We start from the raw sequence: 18,146 nt of genomic DNA, 5'->3' as shown, positions 1-18,146 counted from the left end.
GAAGAAAGTTTTATTGAAACAAATGATAATATAGTCATATTTATAATTCTTAAGCTAACATGTACTATTCATTATTCTTTTACTTTGCATATTATCATATAAAAATTTTACAATGTTCTTTTTGTTCTGTAGGCACAGGTTTAACCTGAATTTGAAATTTTAAAAAATAAAGCTGTTACAGCCAGCGCTGGGGCTCACTAGGCTAATCCTCTGCCTTCAGTGCTGGAACTCTTGGTTCTAGTCCCAGTTGGGGTGCCGGATTCTGTCCCGGTAGCTCCTCTTCCAGTACAGCTCTCTGCTGTGGCCCGGGAAGGCAGTGGAGGATGGCCCAAGTCCTTGGGCCCTGCACCCGCATGGGAGACCAGGAGAAGCACCTGGCTCCTGGCTTTGGATCAGCATAGCGCACCAGCCGTTGTAGCCATTTGGGTGGTGAACCAATGGAAGGAAGACCTTTCTCTCTGTCTCTCTCTCACTGTCTAACTTTCCCTGTCAAAAAACAAACAAACAAACAAACAAACAAAAAACTGTTACATAGCACCTTAGCCCAGGGAATAAAACTGACTCTCATAATTCTTTTAGAGACTGGAGGCAGTTGATGTGACCATCATGGTTAAAGAAATTAAACTGAGACATGACTACTTCTTACACTTGATCTTAGCCAAAAGGCCGAGAAGCAAAGAAACATGAACACTTTCATTGACCATGCTTTAGACTGAGACCTTCGAAGAATTAGAAAATTATATTCATGTTATTTTTACCTTATAGTTGGGTTGGTCTTCTATGGATACCACTGTTTCCTTTTCATTTTCTTCATCTTCAACCTCTAAAAAGGGGATTTCTGTATTTTCAGGTGTTACCAATATTTCAGCAGTTGGTTGGGAATGATCAGATAAAAACCTTGCACTTGTCTGAAAAAATTAAAACTAGTTTGTATTATTCATATCTAAATGCTAATTTTTAAAATTCCTAGTTACTCTTATCACCGTTATTTATCAACAATGTGCTCAATAATAACAATAATACATATAAGCTTCATTCATAACATTGATTAAAAGATATTCTTTAGAATTCTTGATGATACAGGCAAATACCCAGAATCTAATGTTGAATGAATGCATAATCCCAAGTATATATAAGAAAAGTTTATATCTACAGAAAACATTTAAAAATTCAATCAAAAATGATTCCAATAAAGGTGATTTTTGAGTTTTGGAATTATTTGCTGTATTTTTCAAACTTTTTTTTTTTTTTTTTTGGCAGGCAGAGTTACACAGTGAGAGAGAGACAGAGAGAAAGGTCTTCCTTCCATTGGTTCACCACCCAAATGGCCGCTATAGCCAGCGTGCTACGCCAATCCGAAGCCAGGAGCCAGGAGCCTCCTCCAGTTCTCCCAGGAAGGTGCAGGGGCCCAAGCACTTGGGCCATCCTCCACTGCCTTCCCGGGCCACAGCAGCAAGCTGGACTGGAAGAGGAGCAACTGGGACAGAATCCAGCGCCCCAACTGGGACTAGAACCCGGGGTGCCAGCGCTGCAGGCAGAGGATTAGCCTAGTGAGCCGCGGCACTGGCCAAGTATTTTTCAAACTTTTAAGAAGCATTAATATGTAATATTTTGAAAAATGTTTTCAGCAGAAAGTTGAAGTCAAATAAAGTAAATCATAGGATACAATGTATATTTTCTTAATTTTACATTTAAATTCACTGATCATTAACAGGAAAGGTTATAAACCTTTTTATCCAATGTTTATTTACTTCCTTAATACTCTGATGTCTACCAGGAAATCTAATAAAAACCAATTTAGTTTAGAATTAATTCAAAGTTGGCACCAGGCAGGGCACTGAGCCCAGGATCGAATGGCAGTTATGTACTGTTTCAACCAGAGGGAGGGCTGTGCCTATTTTTAGCAAGATTGGAGACATCAATGAAGAGCTGAGCAGTGATGTATGATGGGGAAGTAGAACAACTGGACTTGGAAGTTGAACGGCTGGACTTGAGACAGAGCTAGATGGCTCTGTCTATTTCTAGGAAGACTGGAGAGTTCCACAAACTAGGCAGTGATCCATGATGCACAAGTAAACAACTGCACTTGGAGGGAAAAGGCCTCCCTTCGCGTCTTGACTCTGCTATTTACATTCCATTGGTAGTTCAACAAGTCATTTCATTTCTGACCTGCCATCTCCTAAGTGTGAGCTGAAATATCAACTTACAAAGTTTATTTGGTAAATTGTAAGGAGTTGTCAAAGTTAAAAATACTACAGTAATACTGGTTGTAATGTCATACAGTGGAAACAGCTGTAACTACCCAATAACTGAGGCAGGTGTTCACCAGGGACCTTTATTATACAGGAACTGTGGACACTCAGATGGCAGACATATCCAGGAGTAAGGATAAAGCTCGGATTCTGTTTTGATTGGCTTACTTTTACTCCACTAGCAAGTCCTGGAGTGCTGATTATATAATATAGACAAAGCCATGACATGCAGGATTGATTTGGGAGTTGGTTTGCACTTTTGCCTCTTTAATGCTTTCTTCAGTTATGAGGAATAATAACATTCAGGAGAGTTTCCGAAGTTGTAAAGGAAAAGGAGATAGAATGATGGTCACTTGGGTGTGTTGCAACAGTGGCTCCATGGGGAGATTTTAGACTTACTATTGGGTAGCTGCTCTCTTCCTCACCTGCTCCCTCTGGCCCACCTCAAACAGGAAGAAATGCACAAAAGACATGGCAGCTTATCTGTTTCAGAAATATTTTGTAACTAAAATTCTGTTTTATCATTATGCCCACATCTAGATTTATTTAACATACCGCTCTGGAAATATGTTTGGAATCTCCTGCCCACACAGATTCTATTTCTGGAGAATTCAGCTAGCAAGAAAAATGATATAAGACTTTTAATGTGTCAACATTATGAGAAGATATTTAGGTTTTTAGCTTTGGGCTGGGTCTGCATGTAACACATTTCCCTAGAAAGGAAGCATCTGGAATGTGTCTATATGCACGCATGCCATTCAAACATTTGGTTCAAAGACACTTTTGATGCCTAGTTACACAGCAGTAACCAGTGGAATTGTAAGACACATTTTCAAGAGAAAACAGTGGTTCCAAGGGAGCTCCTTTCTGTGTTGGATGATAATTTGTCCCACTTTTGTAATTTTAGAGTACAATGTATAATTTCAGCTGGAGTGATTCCATACTACTTAAGTATGATTCTTAGCAGTGGTCATACGCTCAGTTTTTTAAGAACTGTTTGCTCTGGGTGTTGTGCAGCTTGCTTTTGCTGACACATCTCTCAACAAGAATAGCTGCCAGTGATCCAACAAAAGGACAGACCTAGAGTGAAAAAGATGTAAGGGACAGCAGAGAAATTTCTCTGTCCATCTAAGGAGGTGGACTCCCCCCATTTGGTAAAAAAGAAGTGGCACAAATCCTATGGTTTAGTTAAAGCTGATAGGGATCATTTGTGGAATATCCTTGATGATCATCCAAGCCACGGTTCTTTTCTATTCTATTCTTCCCCCCTCCCTCCCTCCCTCCCTCCCTCCCTCCCTCCCTCCCTCCCTTCCTTCCTTCCTTCCTTCCTTCTTCTTGACTTGCAAGTAGTTTTGAGGCTGACATGGTCTCAGATCATCTGATTTGTGTATCACAGCTTTACTGCCATGTAGTTGCTGGGGCCAGTATATCAGATGATGAAGAAGAGAATGTTTTTGTCCTGTCTGCTTGCAGCATGCCGAGTTACAATCCAGTTTATGATCACCAGATCATTTCTTGCCCCTAAACTGTAGGCTCCTGTTTTTATGACAGATTCTCTGAATTTCTCAGCCAGCATGTATTTGATTTTGAAGAAAATGCTGGAGAATGTGGATATGCACTCCAATTCAAATTCTTAGATTTCTCATATCAATGTGGTAGGCTCCCATAGGAGAATTTATTTTTTCCTGTCCCTTTGGTATACTCTGTGGCCAATACACTTATGGCCAGCACTTCCAACAGCATATTTATTCCAGCTTGTAGTACCTGGTAGTTGTGAAAAAAAATTTTAAGTACCTTATCTTGATTTTTCAAATCATCTATTCACTGCTTGGGCAATAAAAAAAAATACAGCTAATAAAAAAGAGAATCTCAGGCCATTGTATAAGAACATTTTCTTTTAAATAGAGGGTTTATTGATTAAATGTCGGTAGGAAAAGATGTTAAAAGAGAAGAAAGGCAAGTTACCGGGATGGCAGCTGCACTTCCCAAGAAGTATAGGAGAAAAAGCGCAGTCTTCATACTTCCTAGATCTGTGAACCAAGAAGATAAGTGTCAGCGATCAGTAAAATTTTCTCAGGAAAGATTAAAAGACAATCTTAGCAAACACTGAGCTCCGATATAGATATCATCTTTTATAGTTTAAAGTGATTATTGATTTTATGTATAAAGACAGATCAATGACCGTTTTTAACCCAGTTGTGTCATTGTGAATATTGCTCCTTGGTTTACTCCTTGATTTCTCTTACAATGAATGGGCAGTTTGGTTGCTCTTTCTTACACACAGTTTTCTCAAGTGATGAACAGTGAAGAGCATGACCTACATGGTCCCCTAGCCCTAATATTCTATGAGACTAAAACTGCAAATAATTCCATAAATTTCAAATTGCTGCCCTTATTTTTCCTTTATTAAACTAAAACACACTAAAAACACATTCTATGATTTTACTGTAGCAACATAAAATGTTTTATATAGAGTATTTAATGCTTGGAGTAAATATGTAGTATCTATTTCCTATCTCTCTAGTATTAATGATAATTTGAAATATTTTATTTTCTTAGTGAATAATTGCAAAGAATCATTGAAAAATTAGTTTCCTTCCTCTATATTCCAAAAGTTTAACACTTGTTTATTTATTTATTCCATAAATAATTATTAAATTTGTGGAACTATAGTGACATATTTTAGATCAGTACTTGCTACTATTTTTGGAAACTATAGAAATACAAAATAATATGAGGAGTCTTCCAAGTATCTGAACTTCCAGAGAAGTTCAGTTGTGATTTTTTTAAAAATAAAGATTTATTTATTTGAAAGGCAATGACAGAGAAGAACACACACACACACACACATTTTTCATCTTCACTCCCCAGATGGCTGCAACAGCTAGGTCTGGTCAGAATATCATCTGGGTCTCCCCTGTAGTTGGTAGGGGCCCAAGCAGTTGGGCCATCCTCTATCACTCTCCCAGCTGAATTAGTGGGGAACTGGATCTGAAGTGGAAGAGCTTGGACTCAAACCCATGCTCTAATATGGGACGCTGGCATTGCTGGTGGCATCTTAATCTGGTATGCCTTACTTCCAGCCCCTTAGCTGTGATTCTTGAATAAACAACTTAAAATGTCAGGAAATAGTGTAATTTAAGTTTTGAGATGAAGTCAGAATAATTTTTCAGTGGCACATTTAAAATACCAGTTACCTCACAGTTACCAAAGCCTCCTTTAACCCTAGGAACTTTCCCTCATTCATCACAAATAATAGTGGAGCTAGACTAAGAGAATATTATCACCTATTCTTACAAACAGAAAGCAAGAATCATCATAAGATGTAGTAAAAATCATCAGAAATGTTGTGGGTCATAAGACATTTCATTTTGAATTTTTGTAGTGATAAGTACTACTAATTAAATCTGAGACAATATTTCCTTTTTAATTTGAATATGGGACCTCGCCAATTCTTTCACTTTCTTAAATCTAAATGTAGCTTAAGGAATTGAGAAGAAACTTGTGTCTAGTTGACCAGTGCGTGCATCATTCATTCACCCTTTTACTCTTTTACTGAATGCTTATATGCCCCACCTAAGCACAGGGATACATAGGTTCTGTCTTGAGAGTTAAAAAGGATGAAGTCACATGAATCAATGGTTTTACTATAATATGGTGACTGTATACATAATACAATGGAAAGAGAGATAAGAAGCATTTAAAATGAGGTAATACTAGCATTTACTGATTCCTACAAAACTTGAGTTCTAAGCAACTGCTCGTAGTGTTTCGCACAGAATCTGTAATCTCCCCAGCCCTCCTAGGAAGCAAGCCCTTCATTGTCATCCTTTCAATAGTCAGGAGTCTCAGGCACTGCAGTCAAATAAATAACTTGTTCAAGGTCACAGAACTAAGAAGTGGCAGAGCAGATATTTGATATCTGGTTTCAGGCTTATGTTCTTTTTTTAATTTATTTTTTATTTTTTTGACAGGCAGAGTTAGACAGTGAGAGAGAGAGAGAGAGAGAAAGGTCTTCCTTTTTGCTGTTGGTTCACCCCCCAAATGGCCACCATGGCTGGTGTGCTGCGACGGTGCGCTACGCTGATCCGAAGCCAGGAGCCAGATGCTTCTCCTGGTCTCCCATGCGGGTGCAGGGCCCAAGGACTTGGGCCATCCTCCACTGCCCTCCCGGGCCACAGCAGAGAGCTGGACTGAAAGAGGGGCAACCGGGACAGAATCCTGCACCCCAACCGGGACTAGATCCCCGGGGTGCAGGCGGAGGATTAGCCAAGTGAGCTACGGCGCCTGCAAGGCCTATGTTCTTAACTTTTATGGTAACACTGGTCTTGGATGTAGAAAACCTCTAGAGAAGGCAATTCTAGATCTGAGATTTGAAGACTAATAAGTTGTAGTCAGCCTGTAATTCAGAGGTGGAAGTGGCCTGGGTGAAGGCCCAGAGGCATTTTACAATGTATGCTTGAATTGTGAGGGCGTTGATGGAGAAGTAGAGGAGATAAGGCTCAAAAACAAGGCAGCTGTCCAGATGATGAAAGCCTCAGTGCATCAAACTAGGGATTTTAAATTCTGGCTGAAAAGTTATGGGAGCCCAATGAAGTGTTAAATATCCCAGAAGGGCAAAGCAAACAAGACCAGGAAACTATCCGTTGCCTTTGGAAATACAGAGGTTATTAGAGAGCACGGGGAGAGCGGTTTTGCTGCAACAGTGTTAGCGGAGGCCATTCTGCAGTGGCTGGAGGGTGATTAAGCAGTGACCAGGTGAGGACAGTGAGTACAGAGCACTCTTTAAAGACTAAGATGGTAACTAAAGGGAAATATTCAGGCTGGGAAACTTTCATTTGTATTTAACCATGATCATCAGAGTGTTTTCTTTTTTAAAACAACATTGCTTCATTCAAAAGTCAGGCTCCCTTTCCCTCTCCCTTCCCCTCCCCCTCTCCCTCTTCCTCTCTCTCTCTCACACAAACACACATTATATCCACTGGTTCACTGCCCAATTGCCCACACAGCTGGACTGGGCCAGGCTAGGGACTCGATCCAGATCTCCCATATGGGTTGCAGGGTCCCGAGTACTTGGACTATCATCTGCATTCCCAGGTCGTTAGGTGGAAGCTGGATTGAAAGCAGAACAGCCAGGACTTGAACCTGTGCTTCAAAATGGAATGCTGCTTTGCAAGCTGTGGTTTAACCCACTGCACTACAACACTGGCCCTCTATTTGGTGTTTTTTTCTGTGCTAAGGAGTAAGCATAAGTGAAGAATGAGAAACTGAAGAAAAGGGAAGGAAAGTGGATGTGGAAACATCAATGGACTTGCAGTGAACCTCAGCTCCTGAGCTTCTTGTCTCTGTGACTTTGTCCTTGACCCCGTGCTTTGCTTTGGCCAGGGTGATATTAGCAAGCTTGATGCCAGCCAAGGCTCGGAAGCCCTTTCACATTGGAAGTCATCTGCCACACTCTTTGAAAGCTGGGAGTACACTGCTGAGGGATAAGAGGCCATATGGAAAGCAGCTTGGAGGGTGAGGGATCATCTTGGATGGTTCATCACCAGTTGTGCTCCTAGGTCGCTGGAGCTGCTTGAATGACTTTACACAAAATCAGCAGAAGAACCATCCAGTTGAGCCCAGTCCAGACTGAAGAATCATGATCAGATATGGGGATGTGATTTAAGCTGACCAATTCTGGGGTGCACTCTTATAGCACAATAGATAACTGAAACGGGAAAATAGGTTAAGTTTGCTGAGCCACAGGGAAGACAATTTTACTTTAATAGTGATTAATTTCACTTTAATAGTGATTAACAGGCTAGACTGTGAAACAGGACCTCTGGGGCACTAATACTTAATTTATACAATCTTGGACACGTTGTTCAGCTTTTGGGGGCCTCAGTTCTTAATATGCAAAATGATGTGATGATTAAGAGAGCTGACACAATCTTAGTAAGCCCTCAATATTTGTTGATCTAATAGTAAAGCATAGGAAGGAGGTTGCACATTGATGAGAAGGAGGGAATCTTTATTCCTTAAGACAAAAGGGAGGAAAGCTTACCTGTAAGGATGTACTAAGAGAGGGACCCCAGAAATATCAGTTCATTAAGATGGAGTTAGTTATGCCTCTTACCTTCGTATAGCATTTCACAGTTTATAAAGTGTTTTCTTGTTTTGCCTCAAGAATCTAATTATCTGTCCAAATACATGAGAGGTGAGAGGTGAGCAAGAATTCCAAGGCTGAGCTTTGGATTCAGAATCCAGAGTTCTCTGGGACTGGTGCTGTGTCGTAGTGGGTAAAGCCACCACCTGTAGTGCCAGCATCCCATATGGGCACCAGTTTGAGTCCCGGCTGCTCCACTTCTTATTCAGCTCTCTGCTATGGTCTGGGAAAGCAGTGAATGATGGCTCATGTCATTGGGTCCCTGCACCCATGTGGGAGACCCAGAAGAACCTCCTGGCTCCTGGCTTCAGATCGGTGCAGCTCTGGCCATTACAGCCAATTGGGGAGTGAACCAACCTCTCTCTGTGTAACTCTGCCTTTCAAATAAATAAATAAATCTTAAATAAAAAAAAAGAATCCAGTGTTCTCATAACAGTTTAATGGGTCAGACTAGAGGCTAGAGATCTGAAGATCCGGCTTTAGGCCTCGGCCCTGCCATGTACTAAATGCTGCCCTGAGCAGGTCACCCAGTCTCTGAAAACTTCATCTGTGGAAAGGGACCAACAGTTCCTTCCCTGTGTCAAAGGGCGCCTGAGGTGGGGCAGCTCCCTGCACACTCTGCAGCACTAAGCATATGTGGTCATTTTTTCCGAAGCTCTGCCTGTGGCCCTTCATCAACACTAGCATGATTCCTTCATGATTTGTGTTAGATGTGACGTTAGTGAGAAGAATTTGACTCTTTCCTCCTCCCACCTTCCATGCCCTCCTCCTCTCAGTGATTTCAAGCTATCCAGGAGCCCTAGTTCTAGGTATCCACAATTAATTCCCTTATTGAAAACAAACTCACATGTCTATACATTTAAATCCTAGGGTGTTTTAATGACTTTTTAGAAACCCTTTATTTATTTATTTTTCCTTACTTATTTTTTATGGGGGGTGGTGTGGAGAGAGACAGGGAGAGAGAGAGAGGGAGAGAGAGGAAGAGAGAGAGAGAGGGAGAGAGAGAGAGAGAGAGAGAGAGAGAGAGAGAGAGAGAGAGAAATCTTTGACCCACCAGTTTATTCCCCAAATGCCCACAACACCTAGGTCTGGGTCAGGCCAAAGCCTGGACCCAGGAATTCAATCTGGGTCTCCCAAGTGGATGGTAGATACCCAATTACTTGAGCTATCACCTGCTGCCTTCCAGTCTCTCTAGGAAGGTGGAGTTAGCAGCTGGAGCTGAGATTTGAACTGAAACACCCTGATATGGGACAGGAGTGTGTAACCCCTGTGCCAAGCTTCCACCCCTGAATCCTAGTTTTTTATGTGTATTGAAGCCATAATTAGGAGATAAGAATATTCCTGAATTAATATTCTTTCCTTTTTACTTTTTAAAAGATTTATTTGGAAATCAGAGTTACACAGAGAAAGAAGGAGAAGCAGAGAGAGAAGGAGAAGCAGAGAGAGAGGCAGAGCGAGAGAGGTCTTCCATCTGCTGGTTCATGCCTCAAATGGCTGCAATGGCCAGAGCTACTATGATCTGAAGCCAGGAGCCAGGAGCTTCTTTTGGGTCTTCCATGTGGGTGCAGTGGCCCAAGGACTTGGGCCATCATTCACTGCTTTTGCAGACCATAGCAGAGAGCTGGATCACAAGTGGAGCAGCTGGGACTCAAACTGGTGTCCATGTGGGATGCCAGCACTGCAGGCGGCAGCTTTATCCACTGTGCCACAGTGCCAGGCCCTAATGTTTGGACTATTCTCAGTATTTCATGTTGGCCTTAACCAAAAGAAGCTACTAGAGTGTTGAGAATGTTGACATAGCTGAAGAGAAGCCTTTTAAGCTCAGAACTAAGTGTGGGGTTTGCCATGGAGCATCGTGTGGCAGCTGTGGGGGCTGTTTGAGATCCCACATTCCCTGCAAGGGCCCTGATTGTTTACTGTGTCTCTGGGTGAAAATTATTTTTTTCCATTTGGTCTTGTGTTTATTTCCATTCTGAGATTGAAAATAAAATTTAAAGACAGAATGCCATGTCTGTTGGAATGATCCAAGCGGGGCACCATGTCAAGGTTCAGTACTTGTGCTGTATTTCTAAAGGCAGGACCTTGAGGGACAACCAGTATCTTGTATTCATCTCTTGTGTTCCATTTTGTGCCTCACACCAGTCACTGGGCACTTTTGTCTCTCTGAGCTAATTGTATTTGCCACACATTGATCAAAATAATTTCATGGCCTTTAGCTTTTTATTTTAAGCTGAACAAATGTGCTGATTTGTGTAAGTAAGACACAGTGGAGCACTTTCCTGGGAAATGAGAGATATTTTGAAAACAACTGTCAAACTGAAGACTCAGGGAACTTAATTAGCTGATGCTTGCAAAGTACTTTGCAAATGAAAACCATGATGTCCTTGCTCAGTACGATGAATGCCATTTATTCTTGGATAAGTAGAAAGCCACTTATTTTGAGACAATCAAATCTGGTGTGCACTCTGCAAAATGCAGACTGTGATTTTTTGCAGACAAAACTCTAGATGAAAAATGCAGAAATGAGAAAATTTTTGAATACACAGAGTAGCTATTCTTGAAAACTTACATAAGCCACCATGGATGTGAAATTAGATAAATATTATTTTCCTAGTGTATGCGCTTACTCAAAGGCAGCAGCATAGTTGAAAAATACTTGGTAGGCAGTTGGTAGATCCGTTACAAACCTGAACTTCCATTTATTAAGCAAGAGACTTTGGTCAAGTCACTGATTTCTTTACAGAGTAGGAAAATAGTTGTGCCTTACACATTTGTCTTCTAGGGTTGTTGTTGTTGTTTTTTCCCCCAAAGAAATCTTTTACTTAAGGAATAAAATCTTCATGCATTTCATACATACAACTTTAGGAATATAGTGATTCTTCCCACCATATCCACCCTCCCACCCACTCTCCCACCTCACCTCCCCCTACCTCTCCTATTCCCGGTTTATTTTTTACTAAGATCTGTTTTCAATTAACTTTACACACATAAGATTACCTCTATACTAAGTAAAGAGTTCAACAATTTGTATGAAAAAAAAAAAAACAAAAAAAAAACCTGTTCCTCAATAGTCAAGACAAGGGCTGTTCAAAGTCATTGCATCTTTAAGTCAATTTCACTTCTTTTTTTCTTTGAGAAACTTAAAACTTAGAAGCATCCAAGAATGATACATCTTTTGAGAACACTTAGACATAACTATAACTTATGAGACATAAGAATATCCTTCACTCAATATGTTAAAAGAAAGTAAATCTGAGAGCAAGTTTTATCATTAATTAAAGAAGCACCTAAGAAAACAAGCAATGGAGTTGGACACTTAAGCATAACTAAAATGTGTAAGATATAAGAATATCCTCCACTTAATACACTAAAATGAGGTAAATCTTTGAGAACAAGTTTTACTGTTAACTTTCATAGTACCACTCTTTGAGGACAGGAGTCCTGCATGGAAAGTTAGTGTACAGCGACTCCTGTCGTTAATTTAACAACACTCTTATGTAATATGTCAGTGATCACCTGAGGCTGTTGACATGAGCTGCCTAGGCTATGGAAGCCTTTTGAATCCAAACTCTGTCAGTATTTAGACAAGGCCATGAGCAAAGTGGAAGTTCTCTCCTCTGTTCAGAGAAAAGTGCATTCTTCTTTGATGACCACTTCTTTCTACTGGAGTCTCACCCACCGAGGTCCTTCATGTAGGACATTTTTTTGCCACAGTGTCTTTGCTTTCCATGCCTGAAATGCTCTTGTGGGTTTTTCAGCCAGACCAGAATGCCTTAAGGGCTGATTCTGAGGTCAGAGTGTTACTTAAAGTGATTCTCATTCTATGAGTCTGCTGTGTGAACTGCTTCCCATGTTGGAACATTCTTTCCCTTTTATTTCTATCTATTATTATTACTAAACACTTAATCCTATTTAAATGATCACTTTAACACTTAATCCTATTTATATGATCATTTTAACATTTAATCCTATCAATATGATTACTTTAACACTTAAAATACTATTTTTCCCACCCAGCTTAAGGGAATTTGGGGCCCCATGGCAAGTTTTTAAACTGTATCTAGGGTTGTTTTGAGACTCAATTGTGATAATGTAGTCATTTGGTAATTTCACCCACTGTAAAAGTAAAATGAAAGAGGGGTAAACATTTAGTGCAGTGGTTAAGATGCTGCCTGGGACACCCACATCCCATATTGGAGTGCCTGTGTTTGAGTCTTGGCTCTGCTTCCAATTCCAGCTTCTGCTAATATGCATTCTGGGAGATAGCAAGTGGTTGGGTTCCTACCACCCATGTGTGAGACCAGGATTGAGTTCCTGGTTCTCGACTTCAGCCAGATTCAGCCCTGGGTATTGCAGGCATTTGAGGAGTCAGTGGATGGGAGACCTCTCTGTATCTCTCTGACTTTCAAACATATTAAATAAATAAATAAAAATGGAAAATACTTTAAAAATGAAATGAAAGATATCATTTCTTTGAAGCACTCATAGAATAGATGGCTTAATAACCCTAATAATTAATAATTCAAAGAGACTTTAATTTATCCTGTTACTTAGAGTCCTTACGTTCTTTGTTTCCTTCATATCAATGTTTCTTGTCATGAATCCAGGAAGGTTAAAAATTATAGTGGCTGGGAACTTTAAGCAGGGCCTTTGCCTTTTGTTGGGGACAGGGTATCTCATTGCTAAAGTATTAGGAGAACCTCACTTAGAACTTAAAAAGGTGACAGTTATACTGCTTTTTCTGAGTGTGGCTTTTCTGATGGGGCACGGTGTGGGGAGCCAGCAATTGGGTTGTGAAATGCCTAGAGTTCTTCTCTTGGCTGGCCCATGTACCACTGAGACAGACACCCAAATGAAACTCTGGGCACAAATGTCAACTCTATTCCAACTTCCATCTGTAGATGTCTTGAGGCAAGTTTTTTTTTTTTTTTTCCAATGAGAAAGTAGAGTATTTTATTGTTTTGTGGTAGGGAGCATATTCACCATTCCCCTGATGGCTTTCTTTTTCTTTTCTTTTTTTTTCCAAACTTAATTCAAATTAGTTTAATTTTTTCCCTAATTTTATCTTTTTCTCTTTTATTAATAGAAACAGGACAGATTTTAGACATTCCATAGGTATGTTTAGCCTCACAACCACACTTCTCCCCCACTTCCCCTTCCCCCTCCCCTCTCTCTATCAGTTTTTGCCAAGACATAATTCTAATCCACTCTATATTCACAGGATTAATTCACCACTAACCATAATATTCAACAAGTGAAAAGTAAGAAGATCACAGTTCCACAGGAGTATAAACAAGGGCCAAAAATGACAATCATATCACAAAATGTCCATCTCATTCCTGTAAATTTTTTGTATTCTTATTAACCGTCATATATCAGAGAAAATATATGATATTTGTCTCTTTGAGACTGGCTTATTTCACTAAGCATAATGGTTTCTAATTGCATCCATTTTGTTGCAAAAAACAAGATTTCATTCTTTTTTATGGCTGAGTAGTATTCCATAGTGTACGTATGCCAAATTTTCTTTATCCAGTCATAAGTTGATGTACATCTGGGTTGATTCCATGTATTAACTATTGTGAATTGAGCTGAAATTCATATACTGACTTTATTTCCTTTCCATAAATTCACAGGAGTAGGATGGCTTCATCATATGGTAGATCTATTTCAGGTTTCTGAGGAATCGCCACACTATTGTCATAATGGTTGTAGTAGTTTACATTACCAAGAGGGACCTTTTTCCCATATCCTCACCTACATTTATTGTTTTTTGATTTTTGAATGCTAGTCATTCTAAGTGGGGTAAAGTGAAATTGAGGCAAGTTCTTACATTTGTCATTTAATATGTATAAATTTTGTGATAGAGTAAAGATGTCTCCAAATTTCTTTGTTAATTTCTTCCACTGGGAGGTGGAGCCTAATTTTTCTCCCCTTGAATCTGCACTGGCCTTAGTGACATACATGAACAATTGACTGAGGCAGACTTCTTAGGCTAAACGTTGGAGTTTGTACCTACATCTCTTGGAACTTACTCTGGAAGCCCTGAGCCACTGTGTTAGAGACCAACATGCCACAGAAGTCACTGTGCCATAGTCCCTGCCAACCCCAGCTTGCCACCTGGCCTTGCAAAGGCACAGGACTTGTGAGTGGAGCCATCTGTACACTCCAGACCAGCTCATTTACTAGCTGAGTACTTCCAATTGACCTGCTTAAGTTCCGGACCCAAAAAATCATGAGACATTGTGAAATCGTTGCCATTTTAAGTCACTACATTTGTAAACAACAATAATTGAAATAGATATTAAATATTTTACATGGAATATCCTTAAGTGTAGTCATTAATAGTAGAATCCTATATGTTCATCAAGATATTATTTTACTGAAAAAGTAAATTTTTATCATTGACTATTTAATAGTAGCTGATATAATATTTATATAAATATACTCATTATATATTTATATCATATTTTACATACATATAATATATAATTTATATAACTAAATATATAAATACAATGAATATTATGAGTGTATAAATATTTATATATTTATAAATATTTTCATTAATATAAATAGTACTGATATAATCTTTGAGATGTTATCACTTTTGCCAGGTACTGTGGTAATAAGCACTTGACCTAGGTGCCATGCAAGCTTTCCCACCTATGACTTTACCTCTACTTCCTAGAAATATCCATCCAAGGGGAACTTCATGAACATAGTGCATTGCCATTGCACAGTTTTGCACTGTGCCTGTTTCAGTCATGGAAGCCTGCACCAAAAAGGGATGACTTTTCTGGGACACTCTCAAAACTCTCTCCCTTTCTGGCTCAGGGAAAATGAGCAGATCTCTCTTCTTCTGTAATGTATAAGTGAGAGATTACTGAAATCCTATTTAGAGGCTTATGACCGCAGGATTATCCTAGGCAAGATTGTGTAATGTCCACCTTTCCATACCTCTTCATCATTTCTTTCAGAGTTTCTCCTCTCATTAAACCGCTCACTAATGCTTGCTAATCTCACTATGTCTCATTCCAGATTTCCACAAGCCATGCAAATATAGGGGCAGGTCTTGATTTTTTCTTTTTTTCAGGGCGGGGGTCGGCGTTTGCCTTCAGGAAGTCTCCACCACTTTGCTTCATGGTGTAGTGGGAGAAATTATCTTGGTCATGTTAATTTTGCTTTGCTCAAATCCTATTATGATATCTGTCCTTCTATTGTGTTGTCTGTGATTGCAGGGGTCTCTCAAATTTACATTTATTTATCCCCTCACACTATATTTTTCATATTCTTTGTGGTATGGTTATCTAAGTATGGCCAGAATGGATGCACCTCAAAATTAAGAAACTTAATTTTTGGGTGCCTTTGCACAGGCTCGCTACAAAATCTTGTACATGGTTTTGACCTTTCAGTTTTTTAAAAAAGAGGGTCTCATACATTTTTTTTAAAGTTCTGGCTTCACAAATCCTGAATCCATTTCTAAGGATGGCTCTCCCAATGGCCGGTGGCATTGGTGACATTGTAGGACTTAATAGTGACTTGGGTGCTTCCTGTTGTTGATTGCTTGGTTGTTCACCTTTTGAAATCTAGCTCTTGAAATGACCAGGTAGATTAGCCCTATTCCTTTTCTGCCCTTAGTTCTTCTTTCTACTCCTTAATTTATTTTATTCTTTACCTTGTTGGAATTTCTTTCTCCCGAGTGCCTATGGTTTTGGCTTTCTCCTCCGACTGCTCTTATTTTAATATCTCTTATTAGTGAAACTCTACTGGTGTAATAGACAACCGCTTTGGATTCTGTGGAAATGGTCTCTCTTTTGCTAATAGGGTAAGTCAGATGTTAAATTCTGTTAGTTGGGGGAGGAATCTCAAGTGCTTTCAGCTCTGTGAATGGATCAAGAATTATTCATTGGAGGTAGTTCTCCTCCAGGACTAAGAAAAACAGCAAATAATACCCAAGAACAGTTCCAAGTAGCCTCATTCTCATGGTGTTGGGACCCTCTGGGAACAGTGGTATGCTTTGATGAGTATTCAGTTCTTGTGTGAACAACTGGGAAAGTAAGTCCCTCCAAGCAGAAGTCCCCTTAGGATTCAGGGCATGGTTGAAACTTCTCATGTGCCTTGCTGAGAGCCAACACATTTAGCAGAGAAACAATTACTTGCCCCAGTGGTGTAGCATTACTCGTTACCTGCCTTCTCCTAAATAAGCCCTAGTGGACTTCATGGCTGGAATTTGAGAAGTCCTTTGAAAATAGGGTGGAAAACCAGAGCTTGTTTATGCCCTCAGAGAGAAAGCTCTGGGAAGCAAGGAAAGCAGGCAGCTGGCCCACAGCTGGTGCACGGCTGGTCCCTGACTGGTCCACAGCTGTCTATTCTTTCTCTGTCACCCTGGGAAGCGATTCCCCTCTGCATGTTTAGCTATCTTCCATTTGCTCCTCCATGTGCACTCTCCCCCTCTCTACCCTGAGCTGTTCAGGACCTGTGTGAATGGTCCCAACAGGTTCTCTTGCCCAGAGGTTTCTTGGGTTCAGCCAATGGGCAGTCCTGGCGAGGAGGGGTTGAGGGAAGGAGAGTAATGTCAGCATATCTGTTTCAGGTCCCCCTCTGTGACTGTGTTCCTCTCCTGAGGGTCACAGCCCTTCTGAGTGATCCCCTCTCATAGCACGTCCTCTCTGGGTTCAGAAAATAGTCCCACCCCTTGCACTTAGTAGCTTCGTTCTTCCTTGCCTCTTCTTGCAACCTCTTTTGACTTCTCTACACCCTTCCCTTATTGTGGTGAAGAATCCCTTAGTTAAACTCTCCTCAAATTCCCAAATTCCACTTTCCTGCCTGGATCCATCATTTCCTTGCTGGGTCCTTGACTGGTACAACACTTAATTCAAAGGTAGGGATTCATAGGTTTGAATATTTTCACGTCCGCTGCCAATAAAGCTGCCTCCTACTCTCAGGGCTGTGTTCTTCTAAGTCTTTCTAGAATTGCCTTATCTGGAAGACTTTTTTTTTTTTTATTAAATGGAGACTAGCTGTCCTCATCTTTGGAGAGAACCAGAAGCTGCGAGGTATTCAAATGTGATCAGCACTCAACAAAGTGATTTTACAGATACAATCACAAGATTTGAAGATGCTACGAATTGAAAAGCTTTAGAAGAAAATATGGATAACTAGACCTAGATGAATTTTTGTTGGAAAATGCCATTTTTTCACTTCAGTGTGTTCTTCCTTTCCTCTCTTCATGCAATCTCTAGGAGGCTATGACACCAGGATTAATCTGGGTTCTTGGGAAGTGAGTCCTTCTGCTTGTTTCTGTTCTGTTCCAGTCCTTTTCCATACCAAGGAGACCCAACTCATTTGCTCTGTTTGATCACACATTAAAATTTTTTTTAAAGAGGGGGAGAGAGATGTAGAGAAAGAGAAAAAGAGAGAGATCATGGATTCACTAGAACTGGGACAGGCTAAAGAGCCGGGAGCCAGGAACTCACTCGGTCCACATATCCCAAGTGGATAGTGGGGGCTCAGCTACTTAAACCATCAGCTACTTCTTCCCAGGGTGTGCATTACCAGAAAGCTGGGATTGGGAGCAGAGCCAAGAGTTGCACCTAGGCACCTGCAGTGAACCTGCAGGCATCCCTAGTGCCATCTTCACTGCTAGGCCAAACTCCTGCCTTGACTGAATAGTTTAAACATGATTCCAAGAAAACTGTTTTTGGGTGTTTAGTCTCAGAATATATAGAATTTTACCTGATCAA

General features: G+C 40.3%; 1 protein-coding gene across 1 annotated transcript in view; it reads right to left on the bottom strand.

Annotated features, from left to right (window-relative positions):
* The window catches only part of SPARCL1 (SPARC like 1), a 47,554-nt gene that overhangs the window by 18,658 nt on the left and 10,750 nt on the right, over positions 1-18,146 (bottom strand). The window contains exons 2-3 of the mRNA XM_062199174.1: positions 4,218-4,282; positions 759-908 (exon numbers count right to left, since the gene is read on the bottom strand). Of these exons, the coding sequence (XP_062055158.1) occupies positions 759-908; positions 4,218-4,271 (204 nt within the window). The 5' untranslated portion in view covers positions 4,272-4,282. The remainder of the gene's footprint in view (positions 1-758; positions 909-4,217; positions 4,283-18,146) is intronic.

Source organism: Lepus europaeus, chromosome 8 (assembly GCF_033115175.1).
Source record: "Lepus europaeus isolate LE1 chromosome 8, mLepTim1.pri, whole genome shotgun sequence".
In the NCBI taxonomy this organism is placed as follows: Eukaryota; Metazoa; Chordata; class Mammalia; order Lagomorpha; family Leporidae; genus Lepus; species Lepus europaeus.
This window is presented reverse-complemented; position numbering and strand designations above follow the sequence as displayed.